The sequence below is a fragment of the Plenodomus lingam genome, assembly GCF_022343315.1.
Source record: "Plenodomus lingam strain CAN1 chromosome Unknown contig_17, whole genome shotgun sequence".
Taxonomy (NCBI): Eukaryota; Fungi; Ascomycota; class Dothideomycetes; order Pleosporales; family Leptosphaeriaceae; genus Plenodomus; species Plenodomus lingam.
In genome coordinates, this window is record NW_027093934.1 from 503,845 (window position 1) to 519,315 (window position 15,471).

The window sequence follows — 15,471 nt, forward strand, 5'->3', positions numbered from 1 at the left end:
CATGCAATGTTCTATTGTTGTAGCTGTAAAAAGGTACGGTACCGCGCACGGAGAGGAATAGATGCCAAAACACATTCAAAAAGCCGGCTTACACGATGGTGCTTCTGAGGTCGATGTTGAGACCAAGGATGGATGGGTGGCAGGGCGAGACGCGTGTCTTGGGCACAATCGCGATCGCCAGCCAACCAGCGGTGATGACGTGGGGAAAAACAAGCAATTTAGTTCAGACAACCTCAAACATCACACTTCGCGGCCGTTTGGATGATCTGACATTCCACCTTGCCAGCTTTTATCCTCCTTCACTCTTACATAGCACGCAGCCCACAGCTATCCATCCTCTGTTGCTATATCGCTGCCCTTTAATTGTTCCCCTCTACCTACTACACACGTGACCTCCAAACAACCTCGCCCACTCAACACCATGTGCGACTGTGTGCCCATTCCCCTTTGCATCCAGTGTGGAACGTAGGCACCCAAGACTTCATCTACCTGCCATCTGCCTTTGGCTCACACATCAGTTAGCAACCAGAATCCCTGCCACTGTAAAATCATAGGCCCAACCATTGGCTTCGTCGTCACAGTAGGCATGGCGGTATGTCGCGAGGCCATCAACGACGAACGCACACTCACTTTCCGTAGATCTTCTGCTGGCCGGCCTCGCTATTATGCTGCTGTTGCGCGACAGATGCGGGAAAGAAGTAAGTCTATGAAGAGTACGAGTAAGAGGTCTCCCTAACCATTACAGGGTTCTCGGCCTGCCTGTTGATACAGGCAACGCCATCAGCAACGCGATACCCATATAAGTCTGACCAGACTACACCGGCCACATGGGAACCTCCGTTACACTGCCGGTGAATTATTCGATTACAATCACTCGGTCTTCTACCATTCCTGCGTTGCGTTACCTATGCCAATGATTACAGCATGGAATTTCCAGTTAGCGATTCCGGTGAACAGGTAACAGCCTTCTTGTCAATAGTCTGATACCCGATTTTATGACCTCATCTGTTGTCCGATAATCATTTCATACTGAGCACTGTCTGGTCGGTCATGTTGCGCGTACGCTTAGACTCATCTTGCCCTTCATCATCACCTGAGCACGCGTTAACAAACTCACCTTGAGACGGACAGTGTGCATTCACTGCTGAGGGCAGAGCCACAATGATAGCCTTGGAGAAATCTAACATCTTCTGGCCTAGCTATCTTGACCATCTGTTTCGCCATCCTAGTGTCGATCGTACATGTCAGCAACACTAAAGCTAAACATAAACCGAGCCGCGACCACAGAGAATATTCGGGTAGTATGAGCTTCTCACATTGATACACTTGAAGGTGAGCGAATTGAGGGCCTGTGAGCGACTAAGGGTCTAAATTCGACAAACACTCGTTCGTGTCAACAGCAGCGTTTGCACTCTTTCCTTTTTGACAATATCCTTGTTTACAATCTGCAAAGGTACAACATACACAACCACTTCTTGAGTATCACATCTGATACCGCATCATCCGACAATCCCAATCTTCCTTGCTCAATCTATGAGCCCGCTCTATTTGCTACAGAATTCGACCACGACACACCAGAGCCAGCTCAAGATGTCGCTAGTAGATGCAACTGGGTGCGATGACTCTGACGCGATGCGGATTTTCCATGCGGACGGACGGATAGAGAATGCACTGCAGCCACCCGAATACTACGCTTACAGCCCCAGCCCGCCACACTCGGATGCTTGGGATGATGGGCTGCAGGCGATTGAGCAGTTTAATTGGAGGGTGTGTGATGAGCCGGGTCTTGCTGATCCCACAACAGAGGCCACGACATCAAAGACTGGAGTCATTTCTACTCCCCAACACCATAAATCTGCTCGGCTGCCTGAAAGCAGAGCGCGACTGGACACTGTCGATAGCATCACTGCAAGCGACGACCATGAGAAAGCATCAGTGACACACCAAATAACATCCGATATCCAGCAAGAGACCGCAATTCCACCATCATCAATACAGCAAATACTCCTCGAAAACGAGGCGGAAACACAAACAACATACATTGCTTCTGATTCGCCTTCACCGCCCGGGATAAAAAGTCCTGAACGACCCAACGTGAAGATTAGTGACGCATTGGCCTCACATGAGGTATCGGTCGCGCAACCACGTGGCAAGGGAACGGAGTATGACTTTTCAGATAAAAATAACGAGCAAGAGGCGACCTCAAACGGCAACCCAATCGCTGCTGGGATCGCTGAATCTCCATTATTGCAAGGTGAGCCTCGCGTTTTGGGGCCACGGGTTGGAGGATCTGATGCAGTTGAGCATCCTGGAGACGAGGAGCTCTGTAGAGAGATGCAGGGGGTCTCAATTGAGCGTCATCAGAACAATGCCTTAAAGGAGGTTCACTGCGCGCCTACTGAGAAAGCTGCCGGTGTTCCATCTGACTCTTCGCAGCAGCAAAGTCCTCCGGGGGTTCTAGACGCACCTACTGCTGCTTCTGATCGGAATGAGTGTGGCGGAGCTGGAGAAAATCAGCAGTTGCAGGCCTCATCACCAGACACTGTGCATACTAGCACAAATGTTGTATACTCGCCACTTGCAGGGGAGGATACCCCTGGCAATATTATTATCGAAGAAGGGGTTTGGAAATCACAGCTTCGGGAGGCGGCTGCAGAAGTTGTCCCTGTGGCGATTTCGAAGCTTTCGCTCCGCCCCTACACGTTTAACGAGGTAGCCATGGACAATGCCCGCGAGAGTCCGGAGGTGAAGAAACAGCCTCAGGACATGTCTTCCGGAATGGAAGGGGTTGAGATTCCAGTAAATGAAGCTGATGGAGGCTCAAAAGCACAGGAAACAGAATTAGCGGATGCAACTAATAGCACTGTAGAGTTATCTCGGCCAAGTTCGTCCATCGTACCCACCGCAAGTACAGGAGCCACTCGAAAGCGAAAGAAGCCAGCGGAGGAGGCAGAGAAAATGCCCGATTCGGAAGAAGAGGCCCTGGAAAAGAAGAAGGCACGGATACTCGTGCCTGAGGAAGATGATGCTATGGACGAAGACATACGTGCTGGCACTCAAGATCAGGGTGAAGACACTCCACAAATCTCCGATAAAGGCGATTCCAAGGCGCTCAATCTACTTGAATATGAGGACAAGAGCACTGAGTATGACGAACTCAACAAGGTCAAAGGATCCTCAACACCCTCTCGCCCCAACCGATTCGCCTACGGAAAGCAGGCAAGTCCAGTCAAAAACCTTCAAGCACTCTATCCACCATCCCCCAAGCATCTCGTTAAACAAACCGCTGATGCCCAAAGCGCGGTCAAGGAGGAAGATATCATCATGGAAGGCCACCTCAGCGACATAAAAAACAGCGCGCTCCCCAGAACCCCAGAGCCAAAGTCGATGCACACCAGAACACCCCGATCGCGCCCCACCGTCTCCGCCCGCGAGTTAGACGCCCTCTCAAACAGTAAGCCCCGATCTCGGCGCCCCGGCTCTGCAAAACAAAGTGTGCGATATAGTGCACCTCAAACACCAGATGAAAACCATACATACTCCACCGAACGCATCACGCTCACAGGGTCCACTACATCCACCCCGCTCTCCCCCTCCCTCGAAACAGACGAACTCTTTTCCCCCTCCACGGCGAAAACAAAGGGAAAAACAAGCACAAGCGCTCTGTCGAAGAGGAAATCTAGCACCCAGACCCATCGCAGCAAGGAAGCACACACGCCAGTATCTCGGGACGACAGCGCCGAGTCGGCAGATGAACTCTCCCTACCTGGACCTGGGCGGCGAAGCAAGAAGACGGTGGGTGAGGGGAGAGCCAGGGGTAAACCTTTGTTTGAGGTGCGGTATGGCAAGAGACATACACGTGGCGATACCAAGGCTGCAAGCAAGGAGGACACAATGTCTCCGGCTGTTAGTGCGGGAGCTGGTGACGGGAAACCGCGAGAAAAAGAAGGACAAGGACAAGAACAAAAACAAGACCAAAAAGCCATCTCCCTCCCCACCCCCAACACCCCCGCCACTCCCTCCAACACCAACCCCCACAACAGCACCAACCATCCCAAACCCACCACCGCCACCAATATCTTCGGCTTCCGCACCTCCCCCCACGCCACCCGCGCCCGCGCCGCCGTCGCCAAACACGTGAGAGCCTTGACTGCGAGTGAGGATCTGTGTGCGATGAAGCGTGTGCCGCTTGCTAATGCTTGTGAAGGGAAGGGCAGGGCGAAGAGGAAGTCTGAGGTGGAGATGTTGGTGGAGGGGATGGGGGTGGGTGTGGGGAGGAGGTTAAGGGGGAAGTAGATAGGGTGGGATGGGATGGCATGGTAGTTGTAAGTATGTACATGTATAAAAATAAGGAGGAGTTGGGAAGGATCAGGATAACCCACACCACGGCGTTATAGTAGCACACAGCAGCCCCTTGTACATGTTATACCGTGTCTATAGGTGTAGTGTAGTCTGTGTACATACTTCTAATCACGAATATGACCTATATATGCGAGAAATACAAGGTGTAGTGATGTGAACTCCCAATTCAATATATCCATCATATCTGTTGTGCACATACAGATATCTCTGCAGCATGCACACTATTGTAGGATTACCTAGCAAGTTGATCTATACTACCTCACGCTACGCTCCTGTCTACTGCAAAAGAGGAGATATGAGACAGAGTGTGAAATAGGAGAACAGGGTATATACACGCAGTTGGGACATTGCCTTAAACAGTGCGGCAGAGGAGGACAACGAATCTAATATACATCTACCTACTCCATTTCAATTTTTTTTCCCAGGGTTTTAAATCTTACTAGCTACCCCTCCTTGCACCCCCTCTCTCCCCCTCTCTCGCGCCAACAAGTCGCAGATCCAAGATGTCGCTTTATCTGCCATCTGTGTTGAAAACGCATGGCCGACGCCATCAAAGACGATGTCTTCGAGGTGAATTTGCAGACTAGCGTCGTCGTGGAGGATCTGCTTGAAGAGGGATAAAAAGGGTTCGCCGGCGGCATAAGGGACGAGTTTATCGGCGCCGCCGCTGAGATTAAGAATGTGTTTGCCGTGTAAGCGGTCGTTTGCGATGCGCTTGAAGCGGTCGAGTGTGTGGGGAGAAGGCGGTCGTGTGTCTGGGGCGACGGGGTTGAAGGAGGTTGGGAGCAAGAGGCCTGCGGGATCGTACTGGGCGACTGCGTTTTGTAGGGCGGGGGGAAAGTCGGGGGAGCCGAGGAAGTGGGCGCCTGGGGGGTGGGATTGGATGTATGAGGGACGTTTGCTGAGGCGGGCGCGGTCGGCCATGAGGCGTGTGTAGTCTGGGCAGCCGATGCCGACGACGCCGGCGGTGATGCGGGGGTCGGAGAGGAGACAGTGCCAGGTTGCGTGGCCGCCGAGGCTGATGCCGAGGGCGAGGTGGGTGGTGATGGGTGGGGAGTCGGGGGTGTGTAGGATGTAGGATTCGAGGTGGTCAATGAGTTGGGAGACGTCTGTTGCGGTGCCGTGGTAGCAGGAAAACATGTCTTGGGCGTGGCGCGGGTTGCCGCTGCGCCAGGCTTCGTTGTGGAGTTTGTCGACGCAGCGGGTGCCGTGGTTGCGTTGGTCGAAGGCAACGGCTATGAGGCCTTTGGAGGAGGACTTGCGGGCGTTGTGGGTGGAGATGATTTGGTTGGCAAGGGGCGCCATGGTCTGGGCAGTTTGGAGACGCGGATGGAGAAGCCAGAGACAGGCGACCTCTTGGGTTGAAGGGGGAAGTTCGGAGAGCCCATGGACGGTGACGATGATTCCGGCGATGGTGAAGGTGGTGGCGGAGACGGTGGGGAAGGAGGAGGAGGAGTGTGTGTCCTCGAGGGGGTTGTTGGTTGCTGCCATTGTGGGTTGGGATTGTTACGTGTGAGAGTGGTGGTGTTGATGTCTGAGTTAGGGAGCCAGCGAGTTAGCCGAGTATGGTTGAAGATGGCTATGACTAGGTCTCGTGAATGTGATCTCGGTCGGTAATAACTGCGGAGTTACGGTAACTAAATTAGACTTCCCGAGGTTGACCTTGGTGGTTGGCTTGTAGGGCTGAAACGGACGACTGCCCCATGATGGCGATGTTACTATCATCTACTACCACGACTCACTGGTGAGCTGAAGAAACGAACAGATAAAAGGGCCCATTGGACAATCGGTCACGCGACGAGTGCATGAAGCAGCTGGGATAAATGGCGTGGAGGGCGTGGTGCATGCGGGGTGCAGTTGAGTGGTGGATGATGAGATGATTACATGGCTACTCTCAAGAAAACAAGGCGGTGTTCAGTCGGGATAGTACGGTCTTGTCATAGGCTTCGGTTTGTCTGGTTGTTTGGATGCACTGGATGCACTGTACTGTGTAAGCCCTTCATAACCATGTAGGCACCCGTCGTCGAGAGTGGATTGCGGAGGGTTCGGGGGTGAGGCGCGGGCGGTCAAGAAGGCGGAGTGAGCCAGGGGCGGCAAATGCTCCTCTAGTCAACTGTTCACGTGACCAGCGCGCGTCTGGGAAGCCTCATGGGAGATTAAATTTACCACAAGAGCCGCAAGGGCCAGTTCGAGACCTTTATTTCGATCAGCCAACGCCGCGTGTGCATGTGTTCTCATGGAAAACTTGATTTTGGTCCTGCTCTCTCTACTCTAATCTCCCCCCCCCCGTACCGGTACCCTATTTCTCCTGTTTCCAACTATATCTAGGCAGTCCATCCAGAATCTCTCCCGTGACGCGTGACGACAACAGCTATCCCAGCTATCCGCCATGGCCCTATAACGAAACCTCGCCTTTACCATCTATCTACACCTCTAACTTGGACATCTCCCCACCGCGAGCTTGAAGGACATCAGCCATCTCAAACACAGTGTGCGCCCAAACCGCCTGAGCTGCCACAGCTCGTTGGCACCCCCTCTTCTCCTCCCCCTAGGCATCTGTGGACTCGCATCTTGAAATTGATCATTGATTGTGGCTGAGACCACACCCACGCACCCTTCAGCATGTCGTCCCAGTCACGCAGCCCACGGTCCACTTCTCCAGCGGCTGGCACGGGCAAAGAAGACGGGCCACGGATGCTGTCGCCGCTGCGAGAGGGGCTGACTTCGCAAGAAGCAGCCGGGCAGATGCATCTTCCCTCTCCCTCAAATGGCGGCGCCCCCAAGATCATGCGCTCTGCCCCCACTGGGTCGCCCATGTCGGCCAAAGAGCCCAGCGAGTTCCCCTTCCACGCGCCCGCCACCATAGCCAATGGCACTGTCGGCCCCATTGCCACCATCGAGCCCCCTCCTGTCAGAGCGCCGAAGCCCTCGTCGCACACATCGAATGGCTCCACCGGGTCCTACTATCCCCCCTTTGCCCCTGTTTCCCGACAACCCACCGGCGACGGCGCCGGTGGAGGGGAATCGGACGTGCCACGCGAGCGCAAGAGCGTCCAGTTTGCCCGCCCAAACAACTACAACAATACGACGGACCCGCTGCCAGCAAGCTCACGCCAACAGTCATGGGAGGCTACCGAGGGCGAGACTGAAGGCAAAGGCAAAGAGAGGGAGCGAGAGAGGCAGGGCAGCTCGTCACTCATAGGCAAGCTGAGGGCGCTGGCATCGCCCATGCAGGGACATGGTCGGAGCCTGAGCGCCTTGACGGGAGCCTCCTTGGGGCCCGACACCTCCCCCCATGGCCAGCTCTCCCCAACCTCGGAGCGTGACGAACCTCGCTATGACGGCGCACACGACAGCGAAGCGGATGCAGACGGCGAGTCGAGTGCGGGCGAAGGGGGCTCACGCCTGCCCAGACGGCGCAAGAGGACCCGGCGCTGGTTTGATGGCGAAGGTGAGGGAACACAAACGGCCCCTACAACCCCAAAGCATACAGGCCCTTCCTTCTTCTCGCGCGACTCGCCCAGCGGCACGCCAACATCCTCACGGCCTGCCTTTTTGCGCCGTGGCACAATGGACAACATACCCGAAACCGACCGCCAGGGCTACTCGGAAGACGAGGGCCGCTCGCGCATAGCCAAGGAGAGTGCGTGGTCGCGAGGCCTGCACAGTGCCAGGGGGCTGTCGTATGGGGGTCTGCGCAGACACGATCCAAACGCTGAGGAAGAGACCGCAGAACATCGCCCGGGCCAGCGGCGTGCCATTACCGCTTTTAAGGGAGCGGCCGGCGAGACGCAGCCTTCTCCGTGGCGTATGCGCAGTGAGCGCACTTCTAGTTTGAGTGCGCAGAAATGGAAGTCGATCAAGAACAGCCTGAAGCTACTCGGCAACAGGGCCAAGGCAGAACGGCAAGTCGACCATGCAAAGTCGGCAGAGCTCATGGCCGAACTGCTGGCCGGAGCGCCTGCTGCTCTGTTCCTGGCCAGCATGTTCCAGCGCGATGAGCATGGTCACAAGCGCATACCCGTCCTTCTCGAGCAGCTCAAAGTCACCATCAGTGACCCCGACAAGTCCAAGGTGGACAAGAAGCAGGACAAGGATGGCGACCGACATACCGCTCTGCGCTTAGAGCTTGAGTATGGAAGTGGCATGACGCGCATGAAGTGGGTAGTCTACAGAACTGTCACCGACTTTGCAAACCTCCATCTCAAGTTCAAGATTCAAGAAAAGCAAGACTCCTTCCGAAACCGACCCTCGACTCGCGCCAAAGAGATCAAAGACAAGGCCAAGGATGGTGACAACGAAGAGGAAGACAAGGTGGATCCACGCACCAAGCTTCCGCGCTTCCCCAGAAGTGTCATGCCCTACCTCCGAGGTCTCCGTGGTTATGGTAGCTTGGAAGAGGAAGAGGAGGAGGAGGAGGAAGATCCTGCTGCTGCTAGCGGGCCCGACGGTGATGCCAGCGCCACCGATCGTCCTGGACGCTCCAGGCGCAACAAGTCATCCTCATTCCTCACACGCCGCAAGTCTAGTATAAGTGGGACGCAACCCCCCGGTACGCCTGGCCAATCTGCTGCAGCCCGTCAGGGTAGTGTCGGGGGCGCACCAGGGCCATTGCAAATCAAGCAGAACCACCACGAGCGACAAAGAAAGAAGCTCGAAGCCTACCTCCGAGGTCTCATGACCTATCTCATCTTCCGACCCGACAGCAACCGCCTGTGCAAGTTTCTGGAGCTCTCTGCTCTCGGTGTACGGCTCGCCGCAGAGGGAGGCTATCATGGCAAGGAAGGGTACATGATGATCAAGTCTTCAAAGGGCGTTGATAACCGTAAAGCTTGGGCCAAGATACCCAAGATGAATCGGCATTGGCCCAAGTGGTTTTTGGTCAGGCATAGCTATATCGTCTGCGTAGACTCACCGGAAGAGATGAACGTGTACGACGTCTTCTTAGTCGATGCAGACTTCAAATTGGAATCCAAGTCTGGCAGGATACGAGACAAAAAGGCCAGAGACATTGCCAGCGAAGCAAAAGCATCGGCAACAGGTCATCACCAGCTCAAGCTATCCAACTCTGAGCGCAAGATGAAGTTGCTGGCCAGGAACGACAAAATGTTGCAGCAGTTCGAGGAATCAATTTCATTCATGGCGCAGAACACGTTGTGGTCGCAGCGTCAACGATTCGACAGCTTCGCACCTGTTCGCAGGAAGATCTACGCGCAATGGCTTGTTGACGGACGCGACTACATGTGGAATGTCTCGCGGGCGATCAGCATGGCTCGGGATGTCATCTACATTCACGACTGGTGGCTCAGCCCTGAGCTGTACTTGCGTCGTCCAGCGGCTATCAGCCAAAAGTGGAGATTGGACAGACTGCTCCAGCGCAAGGCTCAGGAAGGTGTCAAGATCTTCGTCATCATGTACCGCAACATTGGTGCAGCCATCCCCATCGACTCGGAATACTCCAAGTTTTCGCTACTTGATCTGCATCCAAATGTCTTTGTCCAACGGTCACCGAATCAGATTCGTCAAAACACCTTCTTCTGGTCGCACCATGAAAAAATTTGTGTCATTGATCATACAGTGGCCTTTTGTGGCGGTGTTGATCTGTGCCTTGGTCGATGGGATACACCGCAGCATGCTGTAATGGACGACAAGCCAACAGGCTTTGAGCTCGACGACACGCCAAAGGATGCCGACCACTGTCAGTTGTGGCCTGGCAAGGATTACTCGAACCCTCGTGTTCAAGACTTCTTTGCGCTAGATAAGCCCTACGAAGAAATGTACGACCGCTCCAAGGTCCCCAGGATGCCTTGGCACGATATTGGAATGCAGATTGTTGGGCAGCCAGCTCGCGATCTCACGAGGCATTTTGTACAGCGATGGAACTATCTGCTTCGTCAACGGAAGCCGTCTCGACCGACTCCGTTCCTGCTTCCGCCACCAGACTTCAACCCAGCCGACATTGAGGCTCTCGGCCTTGATGGCACGTGCGAGGTCCAGATTTTGCGGTCAGCATGTGCTTGGTCGCTAGGAACGCCAAACAAGGTGGAGCACAGCATCATGAATGCCTATGTCCAGATGATTGCCACGTCTGAGCACTTTGTGTACATTGAAAACCAATTCTACATTAGCAGTAGTGAGGTTTTGGGTACAAAGATTGAAAACAAGATCAACGACGCTTTGGTGGATCGCATCAAACGTGCCCACGCCAATGACGAGGATTGGAGGGCTTGCATCATGCTTCCGCTCATGCCAGGCTACCAGAACACGGTCGATGAGCAAGAGGGTAGCAGCGTTCGGCTCATCATGACATGTCAGTATCACAGCATCTGTCGTGGCGAGTCCTCTATCTTTGGACGACTCCGTGCGGCTGGTATCGAGCCAGAAGACTACATCCAATTCTACGCACTGCGGTCGTGGGGTGAAATTGGGCCCAACAAGATGATCGTCACTGAGCAGTTGTACATCCATGCCAAGGTCATGATTGTAGACGACCGGGTGGCAATCATTGGTTCGGCCAACATTAACGAGCGCTCTATGCTGGGATCACGAGACTCTGAAATTGCGGCTGTTGTCCGTGACACTGAACTTCTCGACTCTTACATGGCCGGACAGCCATACAAGGTTGGCAAGTTCCCGCACACACTACGTATGCGTCTGATGCGCGAACATTTGGGCATCGATGTTGATAGCATTACCGAGGATGACCTCATCAGCCAATTGGCGTCTGATGCTGATAGTGTTGGCTTCCACACCGAGTCTTCTGGACCGAATTCACCCACGGCGCAACGTGCGACCGAGCAGAAGCTAGAGGAAAACAAGCATAAGATGCAGGACGAACTCATAGCACGTGCCGAGAAGCTTCATAGCTTCAATCATGACTTTGATTGGGCACAGGAGGAGAATCCTCATCTGCAGAATAGCAAGAAGCCATCTGGCGATGCTCGCGTGCAACACAACGAGAAGCATGAGAAGGATGTGCATGGCGAGGGTGTAGATCACATGCTAGAGCTTGAGAAGAATCGGCCTACGGTCGCTCATGCTCGCGACTCTTACATTGATGAACACGGCTACGAAAAACTTGTCACAGATGTCGCCGCAGAGAACACGCCTAAGAAGAGCTCGACGACTCGAACTCGTGGCCGTAGCGGCACAACTGGTACCCGCAACAGCGGTCTGAGCAACCAAACGGAAGGCTACGCCGGCCTTCCACCACCTCGTATGCCACGAATGGACACTACCAAACTTGGCCTCACACAACTCAGCCAACTCCCCGCCTTGCCTCTTCTCGACGACTCAGACATTGGCGGTCCGCCTCTGCAACGCACATTTAGCTATGCCTCTTCCTCCGTCATCAATCCTCTCCTCGCTGAAATGCGCCGTCCTGTTGTTACGGAAGACTGTATGCGCGACCCAATCAACGACTCCTTCTTTCTCGACACGTGGCATCAGGTTGCTGAGAACAACACGAAGCTGTTCCGTCAGGTCTTCCGTTGTATGCCCGACAATGATGTCCGCACGTGGAAAGAATACCAAGAATACGCTGCCTTTGCCGAACGGTTTGCCAAATATCAGGGCGGCGAGAAGAGCCAGCAACATCGTGCACAGGATGCAGCTGGTAAAACAGGACCGCCAGGGGCGAATACAGGACTCACCGATAAAATGGGGAATGTAGGAAAGACTGTCGGTGCACAGGCAACGGCTCTGGGCGACAAACTAAGTGATAAGTTGGGAAATCAGAATGAAAAGAGTGGTGGTGGTGCACAAGATTCCTCCCACCCGAACCATCACTCGCGCATCGGCGGCGTAGAACAGTGGGCTGAAGACCAAGACAAGCGCGTACAATCGCAGTCCCCGCCTCCACCACCTGGCTTCAGTAACGGCGGTCTCCACCTGGAAACCAACGCGTCGAATGAAAAACACGGCCTCGCACCCAACGAGCCAGCAGACGATGCCGTCGTCTCCCCAATGAACCCTTCCCCCATCGGCAAAACATTCACCTTCCCCGCCCCACCCCCCATTCCCACCGACCCAGACACCTCCACCACCACCACAAACACGAATCCACGCACCCGCAACGTCACCATCACCGAACCCATCCACCCCAACACCAACACCAACACGCCTCCCACCCGCACGAGCACCAAGCGCTCCCGCCGCCGCGCCACAACCAAGTCCAGCACCCGCCAGTTCCACGCCGCAGACGCGGACATTATGCTCGACAAGGAAGATGCGAAGAAGTTGCTCGAGTTGGTGCAGGGCCATTTGGTGGTTTGGCCGTATGATTGGCTGGAGAGTGAGGAGAGAGGGGGTGGCTGGCTGTATAACGTGGATCAGATTGCGCCGTTGGAGATTTAGTAAGTCTTTCGCTTTTTTTTCTTGTCCCTGTCTTTTCCCCCGGGCTCTTTAGGGAAGGGATGTGAGGGTGATGGAGTGAAGCTTTTTTTTGTGTATACATGGGCTAACAGATGGTGTAGTAATTGAACAGTTTGGGTTTCAAAATTTCTGCCGCGTCGTGTGCGTGATAATGGGTGCGGTGGCTTTGTGTCTCTGATTGTATTCCATTGCATTCAACACGCTCTGAGCACTTATACCATGATCTTCAACTTCGAATAATAAGGTTGGATCGCCAATGTTTCTCGGGCAAAATTGCCAGCCTAATTGGACCTTGTTTGTAGCATTGGATGCATTGGACTGGGACCTGCACTGGAAATTGCACTGGACTAATCTTGAAGGCACACCGCCACATAAAACCCAACACCTGCCGTATAAAACGCACCACGAGCAAACTCAGCAGGAGCACTTACCAGATCAATTCTGTCCTTTGGCACAACAGTAGCTACCATACTCTCCTTGTGTTATTTTCCTTTACCGTTGTAAATGTTTTCCCAGTTGGTGGATTTTTTCCAAACCTGCACACCTGCCTGCTTGCTGTTTTTTGTCCCATAGCCTGCCCATACTGTTTATCCATATCCCGCACTTTGCTCTTTCGTCGCATTAGTCTCGCCTGCTTTTTTCTTCATTTGTTTGGGTGTGCCGGTTTTGCATGGATATAGGTGTGAACTTGGTCTATCTTTATTGGGTCAGCGGTTTTACTTGCATTGCCTGCGGCTTTCTTTGGGTGGGTTGGTTGGCGGGTATGGTATATTTAGAGTGTGTTGTGGATTAGAATATAGTGTGGAATTAGTGGAATATGGCTTCTGTTACTGTATTGACTGTGCTGTGTCTGTGTTGGATTGTACATGCGATGGTTTGCCTCTTCCCGCTGTATCTAGGTGGTTTCTGGGCTCATGGTAGATGGGGAAGAAGGGGATGGTTGAGTGGACTGGGTAAGGGGTAATGGGGTCTGAGGAGGGGAAAGGGGATTTGGATTAGAGTGTGGTACTGTATTTTGTGCTTGTGATTGGGATTGAATGGATGAAGTGTGATCATGGTGATGTCTTTAGTACATACTTCTATTGGGCATTGGACTGAGGATATACTTGGCGCGTTAAGAGACAGAGCCAGTTGAAGGAGCGGTTACCAATGTGGTTGCACAAAAAAAGCTACTTGATGAACATCCAGTTACCATGCACTCAGAGACTTACCATACCGAGCCACTGTGTAATGTTTACAAGGCGCAGATTACATAAAATGTCTCCTATACGGTAATTATTTCCCTCTTGATTCGCTAAGCCGCAATCGCCGTGACATATCTCCATGTACCTTCTGGTCCAACAATCAGCTTGTAAACGGGGGTGCTTCCGTACCACTTCTTTGTTCCATAAGATGCTACAGTCCCTGCTGTTCGCTCAGCACATCAGTGTAGAACGTGATACTTTTGATCAACCCTGGATCATGGGACGGGCTAAGGGCTGGTGGGTTGGCAATGTTACATTGGTCAATCCAGTGGAATCCATCAAACCAACGAGTACAAGGTACAAGGAAGAAGAGAAAAGTCCCACCCAGGTTGCAAAATCACCACATGTCAGCTCAGTGTGTCGAACAGGGAATGAAGAACCTCAATTTTGTAACGCTACAACCTGAAAAAGCTCCGAAGCCTCTCCTGCATACCTCACCTCTTTCGACCATGTCCCAGTTACACGCCCTCGAGGTCCCGGGATTCTTACAACGTGCTACCGGTTCCTGGACTAGCATTGGCAGCCACATTGACCTGTTTCACAGCGCCGCTACCAGGCCAAGCGAGCGTGCAGGTGAGCACCACGCCACCCACGCCCCAGCCCAGCGCCATTGAGTAACAATGTCCCGGTCCTCGGTCAGCTGATGGAGACGTACCGCCTGGCCAGATATTGAAAGGCTGTCAGCGGCACACTCCCACAAAGGGCAAAGACATCACCGCCGTACACTTTTGCCATCACGATCATTGTTGTGAGTGGTTGCTGCTCCTCCCCCCCTGTTGCGTCGACTCTTACTGTACAGAGCAAGTTTTGGTCAGTCTGTAGCACGGTAGACGAAGCTGAATATCAGGTAAATGGGTTTACACACGAATGCGAAAATCGCATTGCAGAGCGTATTCGGAACGTCATCAATACGAATATGGCGACGCTAGATCATGGGTTTCTTTCCTGCTGTTTGGGGGGAGGGGCAAAGCGGTGCTGGGTAGATATAAAGTGGCAGTCCGTTGGGGATTGTCTACCATAACTTGTCAACTACCACTATTTACGACCATCGACCGAGTTCATGAACATTCATTTCCGCTTTCCAGTGGGCAAAACAACAGAAACACTACCCCAAATGTCAGCAACGACAACGAATTCCGTTTCTACTTCAACAGCGGGAGTCAGTGCCTGTGTTGGCTGCATCAAATGCGTGCAAAGCGCAGGCATAAGAACATGTCCAAAGTGTATGGGCCATCCCACCCAGTAAGTTTATCCTGGATATCTATCCTTTCAAAACCGGAAATCTCAATATCAGTGCTCTCTCACTGCAAGTATTCAATCATCTATGCTGAGACCTGATATACAGATATCGTACCGGTGAAAAATGCCTTTACTGCAATGGCCACGGCATAGTCGGCCGATCTGCATGTCCTGGAGAATCATGTCCGTAGAAGCATCTGGATAAGCATCTGCGGACTTCATTACTGCCATCATTCAGCGAACAGACATGAGG

At 53.3% G+C, this 15,471-nt stretch overlaps 6 protein-coding genes across 6 annotated transcripts; 4 read left to right on the plus strand and 2 right to left on the minus strand.

Annotated features, from left to right (window-relative positions):
• Window positions 1-421: 421 nt before the first annotated feature.
• IAQ61_003175 (uncharacterized protein) lies at window positions 422-803 on the plus strand (the record flags this gene model as incomplete). The annotated part of the gene is made up of 4 exons (XM_066095869.1): window positions 422-465; window positions 523-592; window positions 640-698; window positions 746-803. The coding sequence occupies 4 exons, from the start codon at window positions 422-424 to the stop codon at window positions 801-803; spliced, it is 231 nt and encodes a 76-aa protein (XP_065954114.1).
• Window positions 804-1,590: 787 nt separating this feature from the next.
• On the plus strand, window positions 1,591-3,911 carry IAQ61_003176 (uncharacterized protein; the record flags this gene model as incomplete). Its single annotated transcript, XM_066095870.1, has 2 exons — window positions 1,591-3,795; window positions 3,882-3,911. 2 exons carry the CDS (start codon window positions 1,591-1,593, stop codon window positions 3,909-3,911), a joined length of 2,235 nt encoding a protein of 744 aa, XP_065954115.1.
• Window positions 3,912-4,791: 880 nt separating this feature from the next.
• Window positions 4,792-5,853, minus strand: IAQ61_003177 (uncharacterized protein; the record flags this gene model as incomplete). Its single annotated transcript, XM_003844777.1, has 1 exon — window positions 4,792-5,853. The coding sequence occupies one exon, from the start codon at window positions 5,851-5,853 to the stop codon at window positions 4,792-4,794; it is 1,062 nt and encodes a 353-aa protein (XP_003844825.1).
• A 1,131-nt stretch (window positions 5,854-6,984) lies between these two features.
• Window positions 6,985-12,717, plus strand: IAQ61_003178 (uncharacterized protein; the record flags this gene model as incomplete). Its single annotated transcript, XM_003844778.2, has 1 exon — window positions 6,985-12,717. One exon carries the CDS (start codon window positions 6,985-6,987, stop codon window positions 12,715-12,717), a length of 5,733 nt encoding a protein of 1,910 aa, XP_003844826.2.
• A 138-nt stretch (window positions 12,718-12,855) lies between these two features.
• Window positions 12,856-13,205, minus strand: IAQ61_003179 (uncharacterized protein; the record flags this gene model as incomplete). The annotated part of the gene is made up of 2 exons (XM_066095871.1): window positions 12,856-13,053; window positions 13,167-13,205. The coding sequence occupies 2 exons, from the start codon at window positions 13,203-13,205 to the stop codon at window positions 12,856-12,858; spliced, it is 237 nt and encodes a 78-aa protein (XP_065954116.1).
• A 1,118-nt stretch (window positions 13,206-14,323) lies between these two features.
• Window positions 14,324-14,593, plus strand: IAQ61_003180 (uncharacterized protein; the record flags this gene model as incomplete). The annotated part of the gene is made up of 1 exon (XM_066095872.1): window positions 14,324-14,593. One exon carries the CDS (start codon window positions 14,324-14,326, stop codon window positions 14,591-14,593), a length of 270 nt encoding a protein of 89 aa, XP_065954117.1.
• Between the last annotated feature and the right edge of the window lie 878 nt (window positions 14,594-15,471).